A 20,537-nucleotide genomic window follows, 5' to 3' on the forward strand; every position below is an offset into this window, starting at 1 on the left:
GGATTCCAGCGTTCTCATTGGACATCGTGTACCGTGGGCGGACGCGCCTTCACACGCCCTTCAGCGCTGGGGCGGGGAAGAACGTGCGGCTGATGGGGGGAAAATCAGCCTTTCTATTGGTTAAAGTCTGGAAACTCCGCCTATGAGACCTTTTTAACCAATGGAAGTGCAGCATTCTTAATTTAAACTGTCTATAATCTTTTGCTCAGTCAACGTTTAGAGTGGCGCCAGAGTTTTGAACCGCGTTCTGAGAGTGGTAGACCGAGCTCTATGCGGTCTCCTGGATTGCAGATCGCAATGACCGCACCCTCCCTGGAGGAGCTAGACTCCTTCAAGTACTGTGACCTGCAGAAGTTGGCCAAGAGTCTGGGCCTCCGGGCTAACCTGAAGGTACGGTGTTGGTGGTGCAGGCCGTTGGGCAGGCGGGGTCGGATGAGGGGTTACCCGGGCCGACGTGGTGGGAAGGGACTGAGCCCGACCCGCGGAGGTGAGGCAGCTGTCCCGCCCCTGGGACGATAGTTACGCTATTTGATTCACGGGGGCCCCTCTTAACTCTGCGAAACGGAAGAGAGGCCATAATTTTCACCTTATTCTGGGGCTGACTTCTCCAAACGGATTTGATTTGGTTTTACTGGAGATACTCTGTGATACTTCCTAAGAGATCACTTGGAAACGCAGGCTCAGAAAGTCCAAGGCCTGCCGGTTAATTGTTAGGAAATTGCCGAAATAATTGCCTGGGCTTCTGGAAGACTCCAAACAGTAACACTTCTGTAAATTTTAATAGTGCCTATAATCTTTTTTTTTTTATTGTACTTTAGGTGAAAGTTTATAGAGCAAATTAGTTTCTCATTCAAAATTTTAGGCGCAAATTGTTTTGTGGCATTGCTTGCAATACTGCATTGCGTCGGCACTCTCACCCTATCCCTTTACACTCCGGGTTCCCTGGTTCCATTCGCCCACTTTTTCTGTCCTTTCCCGTCTTCTCGGCTCTGTTTTTGGGCAGGTGTTTCCCATTTGGTCGCGTATACTTGATAGATCCAAGAAACACATTCCTCTGAAGTGTTATAGTTTGTTTTATAGGCCTGCCCGATCTTTGGCTGAAAGGTGAATTTTGGGAGTGGTTTCGTTTCTCAGTCAGAAGGGTTTCCCGAGGCCATAGTGTCGTGGGTTCCTCCAGTCTCTGTCAGACCAGTAAAGTCTAGTCTTTTTTGTGAATTTGATCATTTGTTCTACATTTTTCTCCCGCTCTGTTGGGGACCCTCTGCTGAAATCCCAGTCAGAGCAGTCGGTAGCGGTAGCCGGGCGCCATTTAGTTCTGGTCTTGGGGTCATGTAGGCTGTGGCTGGTTCATGTGCATCAATTAGTCCTCTGGACTAATTGTTCACTTGAATGTTTAGTTTTTTTTCACTTCCCTTTGCTCCAGACTGGAAGAGACCAATAGTTGCATCTTAGACGGCCGCTCACAAGCTTTTAAGGCCCCGGACGCTACTCACCAAAGTAGGACCTAGAACACTGCCTTTAAGAACTGTGTTGTGCTAATTGACGTAGATGTCCCCCCAGTCTATGGTCCTTTGCCTTCGAGCCTGGGAACTTCATCCTGTGAGGTGTTTAGTTAAGTCTAAGAGGTTTCCCCGACTGTGTCACTTGTGTGCTCTGTTGTCTATATTAATATATGAGGAGCACCTACAGTAAAGTGTTTAGAAATTTCCACCTCCGCACCTGTATCTGCAGGTGGGCGTGTTCCCTTACTCCCTCCCTCACCTCTTGGCATATTTGTGTATCCATTCGTAGGTTATTGTTTGTTGATTCTATTGTTGCAGGATTATCTATGCTATAGTAGTGTAGTTACCATAGTTGTCCCTTATTCCTGGGTTCCTCTCAGTGACCTCTCTTGCCTTGGTCATGTCATGCTGACTTCTCCCGTATTGTGTGTTGCCTTTCCCTTCACCCTTATTAATACGTGTCTGCTATCTCTTTGGTAATTTTCCCTCCCTCCCCCTCCCATACCTGGTAACCATCGAAGAGGTTTTTTTTTTTTTTCCCTCCTGTGTGTAAATCGTTGGTTGTTACTTCATAAAAGCAGTCTCATGCAGTATTTTTCTTTTTGCGATTGAGTTCTTTTCACTCAGGAGCCCTGGTGACGCAGTAGTTAAGAGCTCAGCTGCTAACCAAAAGGTCGGCGGTTTGAATTCACCAGCTGCTCCTTGGAAACCCTATAGGGCGGTTCTACTCTGTCCTGTAGGGTCGCTATGAGTTGAAATCAACTCGATGGCAACAGGTTTGGGATTTGTTTTTTTTTTTTGTTTTTCACTCAGCCAGCCGACCTCCATATTCATCCATGTTGTGAGATTTTTTTTGCCCATTTATCATTATTCTTTATCATTGCATAGTATTCCATTGTGTGTTGTGTGTACGTACCATAGTTTGTTAATCCACTCATCTGTTGATGGGCAGGCACTTAGATTGCTTCCACCTTTTTGCTATTGTGAATAATGCTGAAATGAACATGGGTGTGCATATATCTATGCATGTCATGGCTCTTATTTCTTTAGGGTATATGCCTAGGAGTGGGATTGCTGGATCATATGCTAGCCTTTTTGAGGCAGCGCCGTACTGTTTTCCATAGGGGTTGTACCGTTTTACATTCTCTCCAGCAGTGTATAAGCATTCCAATCTCCTCACATCCTCGCCAACCTTTGTTATTTTGTTTTTTTGATCAGTGCCAGTAATGTCGGGGTGAGATGGCATCTCATTGTAGTTTTGATTTACATCTCTCTAATTGCTAATGATCGTAAGCATTTCTTCATATGTTTGTTAGCAACCTAAATGTCTTTGGTGAAGTGTCTATTCATATCCTTTGCCCATATTTTAACTGGATCATTTGTCATTTTTTTTACTGAGGTGTTGAAGTTTTCTATAAACTTTAGAGATTTAGACCCTTGTCGAATATGTCATAGCCAAAAATTTCTTCACATTCTGTAGGTTCTGTTTTTACTCTTTTGGAGAAGTCTTTTGTTGAGCATAAGTGTTTAATTTCTAGGTGGTCCCATTTATCTAGTTCATCTTCTGGGTGTGTACTTCTAGTTATGTTTGGTAATCTATGCCGTATATTAGGGCCCCTAGCAATGTCCCTAATTTTTCCTCCATGATCTTTATAGTTTTAGGTTTTTTATTTAGATTCTGATCCATTTTGAGTTAGTTTTTGTGTATGGTGTGAGGTATGGATCCTTTTTCATTTTTCTACAGGTAGATATCCAATTTTGCCTGCACTGTTTCTTGAAGCGACTGTCTCTTCCACAAGCGACTGTCTCTTCCACATTCAGTAACCTTTGGTCCTTTGTCAAAGATCAGCTGTCCATAGGTGGGTTCCATACGTGTGGGTTCTCGATTCTGTTCTATTGGTCTATGCGTGTGTTGTTGTACCAGTACCAGGGTGTTTTGACTACCGTGGCTGTATAGGAGGTGCCTATAATCTCTTCATACGTTAAATGGGGGACCTGGCAGAAAGAATGACTTGTAAGGGAGCACCCACCGTGGACAAATTTTTATAATTGAGCCCTGATCTAGTATGATGATTTATTGGTTACTATTGTGGTGGTGGAGCCCTGGTGGCACAGCGGTTAAGAGCTCGATTTGGTTGGCAGTTTGTAATGCACCAGCCGCTGCTTGGAAACCTTATAAGGCAGTTCTGCTCTGTCCTATAGCGTTGCTATGAAGCAGAATCTACTCGATGGCAATGGGTTATAGTTGTGGTGGTGCTTCAAAACCAGTAGTATGTTTGCTTTTGAGATTGCAAACTGTTGCAGAGAAACATGGGGATTCAATATGGAATTGATGTTTTGTATATCCTAATTGTTTTCACACAAAATACTAATGTATACTCAAGATTTGTACTACAGGCTGTGGTGTTTACACTGAATGAATGCCTAAATCAGTCATCCCAAGTGTTTTTGAATGGTTTAAAGAAAATAATCAGTGCCAAGGCTTGGTACCTGTTGGGGTTGAGTGATAAAGGAGTATCCTTGGGGATATTTCTGAGCTATAATATTTAATGCCCCCTCACCACCACCACTCAGTATTCATGAGCAAAGCCTTAATTCCTTAGTTAAAATTCCTTAGGCTGTTTGCAGTCCAGCTGAAATCTTATCCTACGCTGCATCCAGACTGGACTGGTCCCTAATACTTGGCACATTTGTTCATCTTTGTGCTTTTGCTTGTTTTGATCCTTTAGCCTCAGATCCCCTTCTCTCTCCCTCTTCTTTATCTGCAGTTACCCTTCAAGTCTCCCAGACTTGGAGCCTCATCCCTCTCCATTCCCTTGGCCACAGGCCCACCACCCCAGAAATCCAGAACCCTCTGTGAGGAGCAGTTTATTCCCAAGTACTCTCTTTGAGCACTTTCAGGGTTCCACTTTGCCCTCTGGTTATTTGTGTAAATGTGTTATCTTCCTTGCTGAACATTAAGTTCTTTGGGCAAGTAGCTCATCCATCCGCCTTAGAACTCTTTATAGCCTGTAGTACAGTAGGTTTTGTGCATGAGATACTGAATAATTATTCAAAAGTATTATTTAAAACTGCTTCTTGGCAGTGTTAGAATAAAGCACCACAGGTTAGTTCGGTTGGTAAAAGAACTATAGTAGAGGCTTTTCACCTGAGTTCAGAGCTCTGGCTAACATTAAGGCCCCACACCATTTGGATCTCGGAAGAGATCAATTAATCACCTGTTTTCATAGAGATGATTGGGGGGGCACTACAGTATTTCCTGTCACTACAGGCTCCATTGCCTGCCTAGCACACAATATCTGGCACATAATAAGCCAAAAAACCCACTGCTTTCGAGTCGATTCCGACTCATAGCTACCCTACAGGACAGAGTAGAACTGCCCCATAGGGTTTCCAAGGAGCGCTTGGTGGATTCGAACTGCTGACCTTTTGGTTAGAAGCTATAGCTCTTAACCACTACACCACCAGCGTTTCCCTGGCATATAGTAGGTGTCAATAAATATTTGTTGGAAGGTACTATTTCCCAGACAAATCTGACCATACAAGGCTTTATTATAATCAACTAAAAAGACACTTTTGAGATGATTGGGGCAAATTAAACTCGGACCAGGTATTAAATTAAGTTATTATAAATTTTGTTGAATGGTTATGTTTGTTTTCTTTTTTAAAAAAGTCCTTATCTAAATGGGCACACCAACCCAGGGGCAAGGACAAGAAAGCAGGAGGGCACAGGAAAGCTGATAAGGGGGAACTCAAGGTCAAGAAGGGGAGACTGTTGACATGTCGTGGGTTGGCAACCAATGGCACAAAATAATATATGTATTAATTGTTTAATGAGAAACTAATTTGCTCTGTAAACCTTCATCTAAAGTACAATTTTTAAAAAAGTCCTTATCTGTTAGTGCTCCATGTCGAGTACAGGCATACCTCAGAGATACTGCAAGTTTGGTTCTGGTTCCAGACCACTGCAATAAAGTGAATATCGCCATAAAGCAAGTCACATGAATTTTTTTGTTTCCTTGTGCACATAAAATTATGTTTACACTATACTGTAGTCTATTAAGTGTGCAATAGCATTATGTCTAAGAAAACAATGTACACACCGTAATTAAAACATACTTTATTGCCAAAAATGCTAACCATCATTTGAGCCTTCAGCTAGTCATAATCTTTTTGCTGGTGGAGGGGTTTGCCTCAATACTGATGGCTGCTGACTGATCAGGGTGGTGGCTGCTGAAGGTTGGGGTGACTGTGGCTATTTCTTAAAATAAGACAATGAAGTTTGCTGCATCAATTGACTCTTCCTTTCATGAAAGGTATCTCTGTAGCATGCGATGCCGTTTGATAGCATTTTACCCGCAGTAGAACGTCTTTCAGAATTGGAGTCAATCCTCTCAAACCCTGCCACTGCTCTATCAACTAAGTTTATGTAATTTTCTAAATCCTCTCTTGTCATTTCAGCAATGTTCACAGCATCTTCACCAGGAGTAGATTCCATCTCAAGAAACCACTTTCTTTGCTCATCCATAAGAAGCCACTCCTCATCTATTAAAGTTTTATCATGAGATTGCAGCAATTCAGTCACATCTTCAGGCTCTACTTCTAGTTCTCTTGCTATTTCTACCACATCTGCAGTTACTTCCTCTACTGAAGTATTGAACCCCTCAAAGTCATCCATGAGGGTTGGAATCAATTTATTCCAAATTCCTCTTAATGTTGATATTTTGACCTCATCCCATGAATCATGTATATTCTTAATGGCATCTAGAATGGTGAATCCTTTCCAGAAGGTTTTCAATTTACTTTGCCCAGATGCATCAGAGGAATCATTATCTATGGCAGCTATAGGCTTATGAAATGTACTTCTTAAATAATAAGACCTGAAAGTCAAAATTACTCCTTGATCTGTGGGCTGCAGAATGGATGTTGTGTTAGCATGCATGAAAACAACATTAATCTCCTTGTACCTCTCCATCAGAACTCATGGGTGACCAGGTGCACTGTTAATGAGCAGTAATATTTTGAAAGGAATCTTTTTTCTGAGCAGTAGGTCTCAACAGTGGGCTTAAAATATTCAGTAAACTATGTTATAAACAGATGTGCTGTCATCCAGGCTTTGTTGTTTCATTTATAGAGCACAGACAGAGTAGATTTAGCATATTCTTAAGGGCCCTAGGATTTTTAGAATGGTAAATGAGCATTGGCTTCAACTTAAAGTCACCAGCGGCATCAGCCCCTAACAAGAGAGTAAGCCTGTCCTTTGAAGCTTTGAAGCCAGGCATTGACTTCTCCTCTCTAGCTATGGAAGTCCTAGATGGCATCTTCTTCCACTATAGGGCTGTTTCGTCTAGACTGAAAATCTGTTGTTTAGTGTGGCTGCCTTCATCAATTATCTTAGCTAAATCTTCTGGATAACTTGCTGCAGCTTCTACATCAGCACTTGCTGCTTCACCTTTCGCTTTTGTTATGGAGATGGCTTCTTTCTTTAAACCTCATGAACGAACCTTTGCTAGCTTCAGACTTTTCTTCTGCAGCTTCCTCATCTCTCTCAGCCTTGGTAGAACTGAAAAGAGTTAGGGCCTTACTCTGGATTATGTTTTGGCTTAAAGGAATGTTGTGGCTTGTTTGATCTTCTATCCAGACTACTAAAACTTTATCCATATCAGCAATAAGGCTGTTTCACTTCTTTTTATTCGCATGTTCCCTGGAGTGGCACTTTTAATTTCCTTCAAGAACTTTTCCTTTGCGTTCACAACTTGGCTAACTGTTTGGTGCAAAAGACCTAGCTTTTTGGTGTATCTTTGGCTATGTATATTTTCACCAAAATGAAAAAAAAAAGGTCGAGAAGGGAGAGGGTTGACGTGTCGTGGGATTGTTAACCAATGTCATAAAACAATATATGTACCACTGTTTAATGAGAAACTATTTGTTCTATAAACCTTCACCCGAAGTACAATTAAAAAAAAAAAAAAAAGACCTAGCTTTTGGCCCGTCTTGGCTTTCAGCATGCCTTCCTCACTAAGCTTAATCATTTCTAACTTTTGATTTAAAGGGAGAGACTTGAGACTCTTCCTTTCACTTGAACACTTAGAGGCCATTGTAGGGTTATTAATTGGCCTAATTTCAATATTGTCGTGTCTCAGGGAAGAGGGAGGCCCGTGGAGAGGAAGATAGACGGCGAATGGCCGGTTGGTGGAGCAGTTAGAACACATACAATATTTGTCAATTAAGTTTGCCGTCTTATACGGGCGTGGTTTGTGGCACCCGAAAACAATTACAATAGTGACATCACAGATCACCATAACGGATATAATAATAAAGGGAAAGTTTGAAATATCGTGAAAATTACCAAAATGTGACACAGACACGAAGCGAGCACATGCTGTTGGAAGAACGGTGCTGATAGACTTGCTGGACGGAGGGTTGACACAAACCTTCAGTTTGTAAAAACGCAGTATTTGCAAAGTGCAATAAAGCGAAGCACAATAAAACATGGTATGCCTGTATTTACACATGCAATGTTCTGATACCTGGGATTTGCTGTACCATACGCCAGGAAAAAAGAAGGGACTAACTGAAATAAAAATGGCAGAAAGTCGATAATTGTTGAAACCGGGTAGTTGATACTTGGGGACTCATTATACTGTTTGTCTTCGTTTCCTTGGACTGCCGTAACAAAACACCACAGAGTAGGTGGCTTTAAAGACAGGAATTTATTTTGTCATGGGTCTGGAGGCTAAAGGTCCAAATTCACAGTATCAGCAGAGCTAGGCTGTCTCTCTCTGTAGGCTCTAGGGGACGGTCCTTATTTCTTTCAGCTTCTATAGCACTGGGCGTTCTTTGGCGTTCTGTGGCTTGTAGAATGATCTTCACATGGCATCTGTCTTCCCCCTGTGTATGTCTCTTTGTGTCTATTCTGCCTTTTTTATAAGAATTGGTTAAATTTATGAGCCACCCTGCTCTGGTACACCCTCATTAACATAACAAGAAAACATTTATTTCTAAATAGAGTCATATTTACAGGTACAGAGGTTAGAACATCAGCTTATGTATTTTGGGGGGCACAGATGAATCCATAACACTATTCTGTCTACCTTTACATATGTTTGAAATTTTTTATAATAAAAATCTTTAAATTATGTACTGTTGGTACAAACTAGGAGCTCATTAAATCAATTGCCTTTTTAAATTTCATAATTTTAAACTTCATAACAAAAAAAGGGATAAATTGCTCTAAGAAATTATCAAGTTTTATTCTTTTGATCAAAATCTTAATAGGATAAAAGCTAAATAATAAATAAATCCCACAAATATGATGACATTAAAAATAAATGTTAGAAAATATTAGCTCTTTTTTTTAAGACCCTTCTATTAAGCAAAATTAAGGAGTCAGTTACTAATATTTATTGTGTAGCCGCAAAGCTTTTTCTCTACTCGCTCATGCCCTCACTTCTCTTTTTGCCAGCTTAGATTGCAAAGACTGGCTCTGTTGTCACTTCCTTGTACTACCTCTTCCCATACTCACCTGGCAAAACCCCACACCTGATTGAACCTAGCTACATGCTTAATCCTTGCCTGAACCTGAGCAGTTGACCTTGGCTGGAAAAAAAAAATCACCTAACTTTGTTGATTGAACTTAATTTAAATTTATAACCCTGTAACCTTAAAGTGGGCATGTGATCCTAGTACTTGTCCTTGGTAGTCGTGAACTGTCCCACTCTAAGGGACAATTATTCATAACTTTTTGCCTCAAATTGACTCTCCTTCCTCATTTGATGACTTTTTCTTATAGGTCATGGGAAACTAGATGCAGTCAGCTGGAAATTACCTCATCTTTCCACCACCAAATCCTCCAGCCAGCCTGCATCTATATCCATATAGTCTGCCTTCCTGCCCGTACTGTACCGTAAAAGACTGTTCCTATCTAAGGACGGGGGGCAGCAGTGATTCAGTGGTAGAATTCCATGCAAGAGGCCTGGGTTGGATTCTAGGCCACTGCACCTCGTATATAGCCACCACCTGTCTATCAATGGCAGTTTGCATGTTGCTATGATGCTGAACAGGGTTTGAATCCACCAGCCACTCTGTGGGAGAAAGATGTGGCATTCTGCTTTCTTAAAGATCTACAGCCTTGGAAACCCTATGGGTCAGATCTACTCTGTCCTATAGGGTCACTATGAGTCAGAATCAACTCAACGGCAATGGGCATGATGCTGAACAGGTTTCAGCAGCACTTCCGGACTAAGATGGACTAGGAAGAAAAGCCTGGTGATCTACTTCTGAAAATCAGCCAGTGAAGACCCTATGGATCACAAAGGTCTGGGGTCACTATGAGTTGGGGTGTCATGGATTGAATTGTGTCCCCCAAAAATATGGGTGTCATTTTGGCTAGGCCATGATTCCCAGTATTGTGTGATTGTTCACCATTTTGTCATCTGATGTGATTTTCCTGTGTGTTGTAAATCCTATCTCTATGATGTTAATGAGATGGGACAGGCAGCAGTTATGTTAATGAAGCAGGACTCAATATACAAGATTGGATTGTGTCTTGAGCTGATCTCTTTTGAGATATAAAAGACAGAAGTGAGCAGACAGACAGGGGGACCTCATACTACCAAGAAAGAAGCGCTGGGAGAAGAGCACGGCCTTTAGACCCGAGGTTCCTGCAAGGAGAAACTCCTAGTCCAGGGGAAGATTGATGACAAGGACCTTCCTCCAGAGCTGACAGAGAAAGCCTTCCCCTGGAGCTGACGCCCTGAATTTGGACTTCTAACCTACTAGACTGTGAGAGAATAAACTTCTGTTTGTTAAAGCCATCCACTTGTGGTGTTTCTGTTACAGCAGCACTAGATGACTAAGACACAGGAGAACTCGACAACAGCTAGCGACAACATTCTAAGGGCAACTTCTCACTTTCTCTAGGACTATACTCCTGTAATTAACTCCTCTCTCCTGTACCATTTTCAACCACACTTCTGGCTCATTGCCACAATGCATGCAATCATGTCTTAGTAACATCCATCTTAACAAAATCAGCAAAAACCCTCTCCTGACCTCATGTCCTCCTCCATATACTGCCCCGTTTCTCTGTTCTTTTCTACTGAAATTCTTTTTTTTTTTTTATCAAGGCCATCATGATTTGCATCTTACAAAGCTTGTGGTCCATCTCTGTCCTCATCCTTACCCTTCAGCAGCATTTAGCATGATTGAACAATCCCTTCTGCTCAAACCACTTTCTTTTCTAGACTTCTTTTTCCTGCCTCCCTGGTAGCTTCTTCCGAATTTCCTTTGCTGCTTCTTCCTCTGCCAAATCTCTAAATGTACAGTGCCCCAGAGATCTCTCCTTAGCTGCCTTTTCTCTTAACTGTGCTCTCTCCTTGGTGATCTTATCCACTCCTATAACATTAAATTTGTCTTGAAGCTACCATTTGCCATTGAGTTGATTCTGACTCATGGCAACCTCATGTGTGTCAGAATGGAATTGTACTCCGAAGGGTTTTCCATGGCTGATTTTTCAGAAGTAGATCCATAGGCCTTTCTTCCAAGGCACCTCTGGGTGAACTCGAGCCTCTAAACCTCCAAAGTTTTGGTTACCGGCCAAGCATGTTAACCATTTGCACCACCCAGGAGCTCCGTCTAGAAGTTAATGACCCCCAAATACACATGTCCAGTGAGACCGCTTCCCTGAGCTGCTGACTCATGGGTTTAAGTGTACCTTAAGCAGCATAGTCAATTCAAAATAATTAAGGTCTTGTCCAATCTCAGTAAATGGTTCCAGATCACTTTAGATCAACCTTGATACCTCCCTTCACCATTCACACCCATCTATCCCTACCTCTTCAAAGTACATCTATCATCTGACCTCTGGGCACCTGGTCCATGCCACAGTCGTCTCTTGATCACTGCCTCAGTCTCCCTACTGGTCTCTCTGGCTCTACATTTGCCTCACAATACTGTTCTCTTGGTAGTAGGAGTGAGATTTGAAACCTAGAACATGTTATTTTTATGCTCAGTGCTCTCCAATGACTTCCCTCTCTTCTAAAACAAAATTCAAACTCCTCCAAATGTAATGTGGGAAACTTGATTTGATCCTGATATAGAGGGGAGAAAAACAGCTACAATTGAAAGCAATCAGAGATTTGGTTATGGACTAGATGTTAGATAATATTAGTGAATTACGATATTTCGTATGTACAAGGCTCCAGGAATTGACAAAATACCAATTGAGATGTTTCAAAAAATGGATGCAACACTGGAAGTGCTCGCTGGTCTATAGCAAGAAATTCGGAAGACAGCAACCTGGCCAGCTGACTGGAAGAGAACCATATTTGTGCCCATTCCAAAGATAGATGATCCAACAGAATACGGAAATTATTGAACAATATCATTAATATCACACATTAGTAAAATTATGCTAAAGATAATTAAAAAATGGTTACAGTACTACATCAACAGAGAACTGCCAGAAATTCAAGGTGGATCCAGAAGAGAACGTGGAACAAGGGCTATCATTGCTGATGTTAGATGGATCTTGGCTAAAAGCAGGGAATACCAGAACGATGTTTACCTGTGTTTTATTGACTATGCAAAGGCATTCAGCTGCACGGATCATAACAAATTATGAATAACATTGCGAAGAATGGAAATTCCAGAACACTTAATTGTGCTCATGCGGAACTTGCACATAGACCAAGAGAGTTGTTCGAACAGAACAAGGGGATACTGTGTGGTTTAAAATCAGGAAAGGTGTGTGTCAAGGTTGTATCTTTTCACCATACTTAATTCAATCTGCATGCTGAGCAAACATTTGGAGAAGCTGGACTATATGAAGAAGAATAGGGCATCAGGTTTGGAGGAAGACCAGTTAACCTGTGATATGCAGATGAAACAACCTTGCTTGCTGAAAGTGAAGAGAACTTGAAGCACTTACTGATTAAGAGCAGAGTTGTGGGTGCAAGTTCAACAATCAAAAATCAGTTGAGTTTCTATATACCAACAAAGAGAAATCTGAAAAGGAAATTAGGGAAACAATTCCATTTACAATAGCATCAAGAGAATAAAATACCTAGGAATCAATCTAACCAGGGACATGAAGGATTTATACAATGAAAACTATAAAACACTGCTGAAAGAGATTAAAAAAGACTTAAATAAATGGAAAGATGTTCCATGTTCATGGACTAGAAAACTTACTATTGTTAAGCTGTCACTACTATCCAAAGCGACCTATAGATTCAATGTAATCCCGATCAAAATTCCAACAGCCTTCTTTACAGAAATAGAAAAACTAATTCTCAACTTTACATGGAATGATAAGAGACCCTGAATAGCTAAAACAATGTTGAAAGAGAAAAACAAAATAGGCAGACTCACACTTACTGATTTTAAAACATACTATACAACTATATCTAATCAAAACAGTCAGGTAGTGGTATAACAGTAGACACATAGACCAGTGGAATAGAATTGAGAGTCTAGAAATAAACCCATACATCTATGATCAACTGATTTTTGACAAGGGTGCTAAGTCCATTCAATGGGGAAAAATTAGTCCCTTCAATAAAGGGTGCTGGGAAGACTGGATTTCCACATGCAGAAAAATGAAACAGGATCCATGCCTCACACCATATACAAAAACAAATACAAAATGGATTAAGGACCTAATTGTACAAACTAAAACTATAAAATTCTTAGGAGAAAAAGCAGGGGCAGTGCTGTCAGGCCTAGCTTTCAACAATGTATTCTCTAATATAATAACAAAAGCACAAACAGCAAAAGACAAATAATTATGACCTCATAAAAATTAAAAACTTCTGTTCATCAAAAGACTTTACCAAAAAAGTAACAGGACAGTCTACCAACTGGGAGAATATCGTCGGAAACCATATATCTGACAAGAATCTAATAACCAAAATATATATAAAACTTTGACAGTTTAACAACAGAAAGACAACCCGATCATAAAATGGGCAAAGGACTTGAATAGACATATCACCAAAGAGGACATTCAAATGGCCACCAAACACATGAAAAAACTCTCAGCCTCAGTAGCAATCAGAGAGATGCAAATCAAAACCACAGTGAGATATCACCAGCCACTCCTTGGCAACCCTATGGGGCAGTTCTACTCTGTCCTATAGGTTTGCTATGAGTCTAAATCAACTCAACATCAGTAGGTTTTTATCCATTGCTGTGGGGAATGCAAAATGGTACAGGTGTTGTGGAAAACACTGGAGGTTCCTCAAAAAACTAAAAATTTCCCAGCAATTTCACTCCTAGGTGTATACTCAAAAGACTTGGAAGCAGAGACTCAAAAAGAGACTTGTACACCAGTGTTCATTGTAGCACTGGTCATCATAGCCAAAAGGTGGAAACAACCTAAATGTCCATCAACAGGTTAATGGATAAACAAAATGTGGTTCATACATGCAATGGAATACTACTCAGCCAGTAGGAAAAATGAAGTCTTGATACATGAATGGAGCTTGAAGACATTATGCTGAGTGAAATAAGCCAGTCACAAAAGGACAAATATTACATGACCTCACTTATGTAAAAAGACAAGAAAAAGCAAATGTATAGAATCTAAAGTTTATTAGTGGTTACCAGGGGCAGGAGGGAGAAGGAGAAGGAATGTTAATGGTGATGGAAAAACCACATTGATTAAGGGAAGGGTTGCACAGGTGATTATTGTAATTACTGTCAATAAGTTGTATACCTGTAGAAAGTTTAATTGACAAAAGTTGTGTGTTAACCAAAGCTAAGAAGTTTCCTGAATATAATCAAATACTTTGAGAGACAGAGTAGCAGGGGTAGAGGTCTGGGGACCATGCTTTCAGGGGACATCTAGGTCAACTGGCATAACAAAGCTTATTAAGAAAATGTTCTGCATCCTACTTTGGTGAGTGGCGTCTGGGGTCTTAAAACCTTGCAAGCGGCCATCTAAGATGCATCAATTGGTCCCAACCACCTGGAGTAAAGAAGAATGAAGAACACCAAAGACACAAGGAAAGTATTAGCCCAAGAGACAGAAAGGGCCACATCAACCAGAGACTTCATCAGCCTGAAACCAGAAGAACTAGATGGTGCCTGGCTACCACCAAAGACCACCCTGACAGGGAACACAACAGAGAGTCCCTGATGGAGCAGGAGAAAGATGGGGTGTAGAACTAGTAAGAAGACCAGACTTAATGGTCTGACTGAGACTGGAGGAACCCCAGAAAGCGTGGCCCCTGGATTCTCTATCAGCCCAGAACTAAAACAATTTCCGAGGCCAACTCTTCAGACAGGGATTAGACTGGACTGTGGGACATAAAGTGATACTCGTGAGGCGTGTGCCTCTTAGCTCAAGTAGATAAAAGAGACCAAAGGGGCAGCTTCTGTCCAGAGATGAGATGGGAAGGCAGAGAGGGTTAGGAGCTGGTTGATTGGACATGGGGAATCAGGGACGGAAAGGAGGAGTGTGCTGTCGCAGAATGGGGTGAGCATTTAGGGTCACATAACAATGTATGTATAAAATTTTGTATGGGAGACTAACTTGAAATGTAAACTTCATTTAGACTACAACAATAAAAAAAAAAATTGTGTGTTAGATATATTTACTACAAGGACCAAAAACGAGTAGTTGCTGAGGCTGCTTATGTACAGGCAAACACCTCATGGGATTTGGTTCCTTATTTCGGAGGTTTAGGGTCATGGTTTCATGGGATATTCCAGTTAATTGGCCTAATAACATGTTTAGTGCTTCTGTTCTACCTCATAGTTCATTGCATACTGTGTGGGGTCTTAAAGGCTTGCAAGTGGCCATCCAAGGCACAATTGGTCTCTATTCTCCTGGAGCAACAGAGGATGAAGGAGGGTTAGGAATAGGAGGAGGATATGGAAAGTGTGGCTAATTGCCCCCATGAACAACTGCCTCCATTGCCATGAGACCAGAAGAACTGGATGGTGCTTGGCTACCATGACTGAATGTTTTGATCAAAGATTCCATAGAAGAATCCTAATCAAAAGGTGGAAAAGGCAGAAGAGAATTTCAAATTCTCATGGCTTCTAGACTTTCTAGAGCCACAGAGGGTGGATGAACCCCTGAAACTATTGCCCTGAGATAATCTTTAAACCTCAAACCAAAAATATCCCTTGAAGTCGTCTTAAAAGCGAACAACAGTTTAGCTTAACTAGTAAAAAAGTTCTGCCTTAAGGATTATGCCCTTTTAAGAACTGTCTGTTTGGGATTAAATTGACAACAACTTGGAAAGATTAGATAGGAACCTTAGGGGAGTTAGTTTATGTTAACGAGGGAGGAGCCACTCAGAAAAGGAGGGTTAGAATGGTTGCACAACTTGAACAATGTAATCAATGTCACTAAATTGTGCATGTAGAAACTGTTGAATTGGTGTATATTTTGCTGTGTACTCAACAGCAACAACAAAATAAAGTTGAGTCAAAAAAAAAAGACTACAGCCTTCAGTATGGACTACACCTCAATATCAATAAAACAAAAATCTTCACACCTGCACCAAGAAGCAACATCCTGATAAACGAAGAAAATATTGAAGTTGTCGAGGATTTCCTTTTACTTGGATCCACAATGAATTCCCATGGAAGCAGCAGTCAAGAAATCAAACGATTATTGGGTTGGGCAAATCTGTTGCAAAAGACATCTTTAAAGTGTTCAAAAGCAAAGATGTCACCTTGAGGACTAAGGTGCACCTGACCCAAGCCATTGTATTTTCAATCACCTCATATGCTTGTGAAAACTGGGCAATGAACAGGAAGACTGAAGAAAAATTGATGCCTTTGAATTATGTGGCAAAGAATGTTGAATATACCATGGACTACCAGAAGAACGAACAAATCGGTTTTGGAGGTGGAAACCCTGGTGGCATAGTGGTTAAGAACTATGGCTGCTAACCAAAATAAAGGTCAGCAGTTCGAATCCACCAGGCGCTCCTTGGAAACTATGGGGCAGTTCTACTCTGTCCTGTGGGGTCACTATGAGTCGGAATTGACTTGACGGCAACAGGTTTTTTTTTTTTTTTTTTTTTTTTTTGTCTTAGAGGAATTACAGCCAGAATGCTCCTTAGAAGCAAGGATGGTGAGACTTTGTCTCATGTACTTTGGACATATTATCAGGAGAGACCAGTCCCTGGAGAAGGACATCATGCTTGGTAAAGTAGAGGTCAGTGAAAAAGAGGAAGACCCTCAGTGAGATGGATTGACACAGTGGCTGTAACAATGGGCTCAAGCATAACAATTGTGAGGATGGCACAGGACCAGGCAGTGTTTCGTTCTGTTGTACGTAGGGTCGCTATGAGTCGTAACCAACTCGACGACACCTAACAGCAGGTACAATAATACCATAGAGGTTATCTAGGAGGATATCTTATTTCTAGGAGATACAGCCAGTGTTATTTAGGGGTAAAGTATCATGATATCTGGAACTTACTTTCAAATGGGTTAGCAAGAAATATGTACATATATAAAGCAAAAACAACACAGTATTGATTTTTAAATCTAGGTGGGGGTAGGTGAGTATTTATTACGTTATTATTTTGACCTATATAGGCTTGAAATTTTTTTATAATAGAAAGGAGGCAGAAATCCAGATTCTTTACTATGGCCTGTAATTCTCTACCCAGCCTGTGATCACCTCTCTGATCTCTCTGCCCTCTACTTGGCCCAGTGTTCACCACGCTTCAGCCACATTGTCTTCTTTCTAGCCCACCTCGGTGCCTCTGGGCTTGGTGCTCTTCCCCACACCTTCACCTGCTGCCTCGTCACCATATCTCACTGGGTTTATGTTAATAGTGGTGGAATGATTTGGACAAGGAGGTGAGAATGGTTGCATAACTTGAAGAATGTAGTCAGCGTCACTGAATTGTACAGGTAGGAATTATTGAGATGGTGTATGTTTTGTAATTCATATTTTCACCACAATTAAAAAAGAAAGTGACCACAACTGAGTGACCTTTCCTGATCATCCTAGCCCAAGGAGCACCCCACTCCCTGCCCCAGTAACTCAGTTTTATTTTTGCTTCATTGCTTACTTTGCTAATGGGCTGTTTCCCCTGTTGATCCCTTACTAGAAGCTCCTTGAGGGCAGAGCCCTGTGTATTTTGTTTATCACTTTCTCTGCAGTGCCTGGAACAGTGCCCAGCGTAATAAATACTTGTCGGAGGAATGCATAAATTTGTGCTGATAACTAACACATCTCTACCTCCAGCTCTCTGGAGGATCAACGCCATGTCATTTGGCCTACTCAGTGTCCTCAGTTGGCTCTGCCACAAGCACCTCATTTCATCATTGTTGGATGTTTGGTGAAGTTTGATGGTGTTAAGAAGGTATTAGAGTCAGAAAAACCAAAAATGCTTGGATTCTGCCCTGCCAATCACCCCCTTCCCAGAGAAGACCCCAAAAGAGGTTCAGAAAACAATTGCAAGTAGAAAATAAGGTACCACTTTATTATTAGCTGAAATGGTATCTGAGATCTTGATGAAAAGGACTGCGGGAAACTGGGCTGGACTCACTGTGCCTTAAGCTCAAGCCGTAGACAAAGTCTGTTCTGTTCCTTAGACCCAGAGCAGATTTCAGGAACTCTGCCCTTGTCAACTGGACATATGACTGAGGATAAATGATGTGAGAAGAGGAGAGGTGAGGTGGGTGGCTGGACCCACCTTGAAAAGGTAATTTCTGACCCTCAACAGCATGGCTGGGAGGAAGAGGAGGAAAAGAGCCCAACCAATATGCCTGACCTTTTGAAGAAGAGGAAAACATGACTGTCATGGATTGAATTGTGTCCCCCAAAAATGTGTGTATCAATTTGGCTAGGCCATGAGTCCCAGTATTGTGTGATTGTTCACTGTTTTGTCATCTGATGTGATTTTCTTATGTGCTATAACTCTTACTTCTATGATGTTAATGAGTTGGGATAGGAGGCAGTTGTGTTAGTGAGGCAGGACTCAATCTACAAGGTTGGATTGTGTCTTGAAGCAATCTGTTTTGAGATATAAAACAGAGAAGTGAGCAGAGAGACAGGGAGACCTCATACCACCAAGAAAGCAGTGCCAAGAGCAGAGCGCATCCTTTGGACCTGAGGTTCCTGTGCAGAGAAGCTCCTAGTCCAGGGGAGGATTGATGAAAAGGACCTTCCTCCAGAGCTGACAGAGAGAGAAAGCCTTCCCCTGGAGCTGACACCTTGAATTTGGACTTCTAGCCTACTTTACTATGAGGAAATACATTTCTCTTTGTTAAAGCCATCCACTTGTGGTATTTCTGTTATGGCAGCACTAGATGACTAAGACACTTCCTAAGAAGGTTTTGAATCCATACACTGCTCTCCATCCACACTGCCTTCACCCTGCTCTAGTTCAGCCACAATCATCAACTTTGGTTTCCTGCAACAGCCTCCTAGCTGTTTCCCTGTCTTCTACCTTACTCCCCATCAAATGCATCCTGCACGTTTTGGAGCCAGAGTGATCTTTCTAAAATGCAAAATTGGTCAACCATCACCCTGCTGCAAGCTCTTCAGAACCTACCCATTGTCCTTAGGGTAAAGTTCATACTCAAGGGGCTGACAGGGGCCTGGCAAGATCAGACCCCTACTTTTCCAACTTTATCTCTTACCTTCCCTTCCAACAGCTCCATGCTTTAGCCACATGGAACTCCTTTAGTTCTTCAGAGTCTATGCTCGTTCTTGCCTTTGCCCATGCTATTTTCTCTACCCTTTCTCCTATGTCTCTGTCCCCTTCATCCTTCAGATCTCAGCAGCTAGAAACGACACTTCTTCATCTTAGAACTGGCGTCTCCGATTCCCTGCTGAAGTCTCCCTAGTGGTCTAAACTTGGGTGGCCCAGTCCACCAGTGTCCTCTCACAACACCCTCAACTTCCTCATCTTGGCACTTACCCCACTGTATGCCAGTTCTGAGATAAAGAAGTGCTTCATTCCTTGTCTGTCTATCCCTACTCTGCTGTGAATTCCATGATGGCAGGACTGGTTCTATCTCTGTTGGCATTATATTCCCAGATCCTGACGAGAGTATATTTTATGAATACAACAGGAAAAAATGTTCAAAGTACCTTCCTTGCTTATATGTTTTTTTTGCACTAATGATAAGGTCTTTAACTTTCCTGCAGGCAGACAAGTTGTTAAAAGCCTTGAAAGCTCACCTTAAACAGGAAGCAAGAAGAGAAAATGAGAATCAGGTGAGTAACATTTCTCATCATCTATTAAATAGCAAAACTATCATAGTTAGTTATTGAGTGATAAACATAACTGGGGATGACTTAAGACATGTTGTTTATTTACCAAAGAGATCATCGATAGTAACAGTGCCAGAGACCGAATCCTTTCATAATAATGATTTCTTCTGAACAGCAAAACTGCCTTGTATCAAGTAATCTGTTGAAAGAGATGTTCTTATACAAATGCGAAGGTTAATTACTGGTTGCCAGATTTTATTAGCAATTGGATGATGTGAGTAGGGAGGGAACTGGGTTTGAAGTCAGAAAGAAGCAGGTTCAGTACTACCCTGTCATTTCTTCCTATGTGACCCTTGAAATCTCAAACCCTTTGAGTCCTGGTTTTCTCTTCTTTAAAACAGAAGTGATGTCGGCTTTGCTGACTTCAGTGTTGTGAGAGTCAAATGGGTTAGGGCTGTGTGTCGGGGTCCCCCCCAAAAAAGAATTAGCTTTGAAAGTTTCTACATCAACTACATAGTTATCTGGTGTTTTGGTTGTTCTTGTAAAGATATATGTAACACGTTTGCCAGTTCAATGCTTTTCACATATATAACCCAATGACATCAGTCACATTGATCATGCTGTGCAACAATCACCAATAATCGCTGCCAGATCTCCCATTGCTTCCTAAACAATAACTCTCCCTATCCCTCTCCCTCCCACCCTTGGTAACCACTGATAGAACTTTGGTCTCTATGCCTTTGCCCATTGTAGATGTTTCATGTACGTGAGATCAGGCAATGTTTCTCCTTTGTGTCTGAATTATTTAATTCAGCATATTGTTTTCAAGGTTGATC

The 20,537-nt window shown here is 41.5% G+C and overlaps 1 protein-coding gene across 2 annotated transcripts in view; it reads left to right on the plus strand.

Moving 5' to 3' along the window:
- The first annotated feature begins 245 nt into the window (after positions 1 to 245).
- NUSAP1 (nucleolar and spindle associated protein 1) overlaps positions 246 to 20,537 on the plus strand; it is a 45,230-nt gene continuing 24,938 nt past the window's right edge. For both annotated transcript variants that reach the window (XM_023735140.1, XM_023735139.1), the window contains exons 1-2: positions 246 to 390; positions 19,636 to 19,704. In XM_023735140.1, coding sequence (XP_023590908.1) covers positions 271 to 390; positions 19,636 to 19,704 — 189 coding nt within the window. In that variant the 5' untranslated portion in view covers positions 246 to 270. The remainder of the gene's footprint in view (positions 391 to 19,635; positions 19,705 to 20,537) is intronic.

The sequence above is a fragment of the Trichechus manatus genome, unplaced genomic scaffold (assembly GCF_000243295.1).
Source record: "Trichechus manatus latirostris isolate Lorelei unplaced genomic scaffold, TriManLat1.0 scaffold00076, whole genome shotgun sequence".
Lineage (NCBI taxonomy): Eukaryota > Metazoa > Chordata > Mammalia > Sirenia > Trichechidae > Trichechus > Trichechus manatus.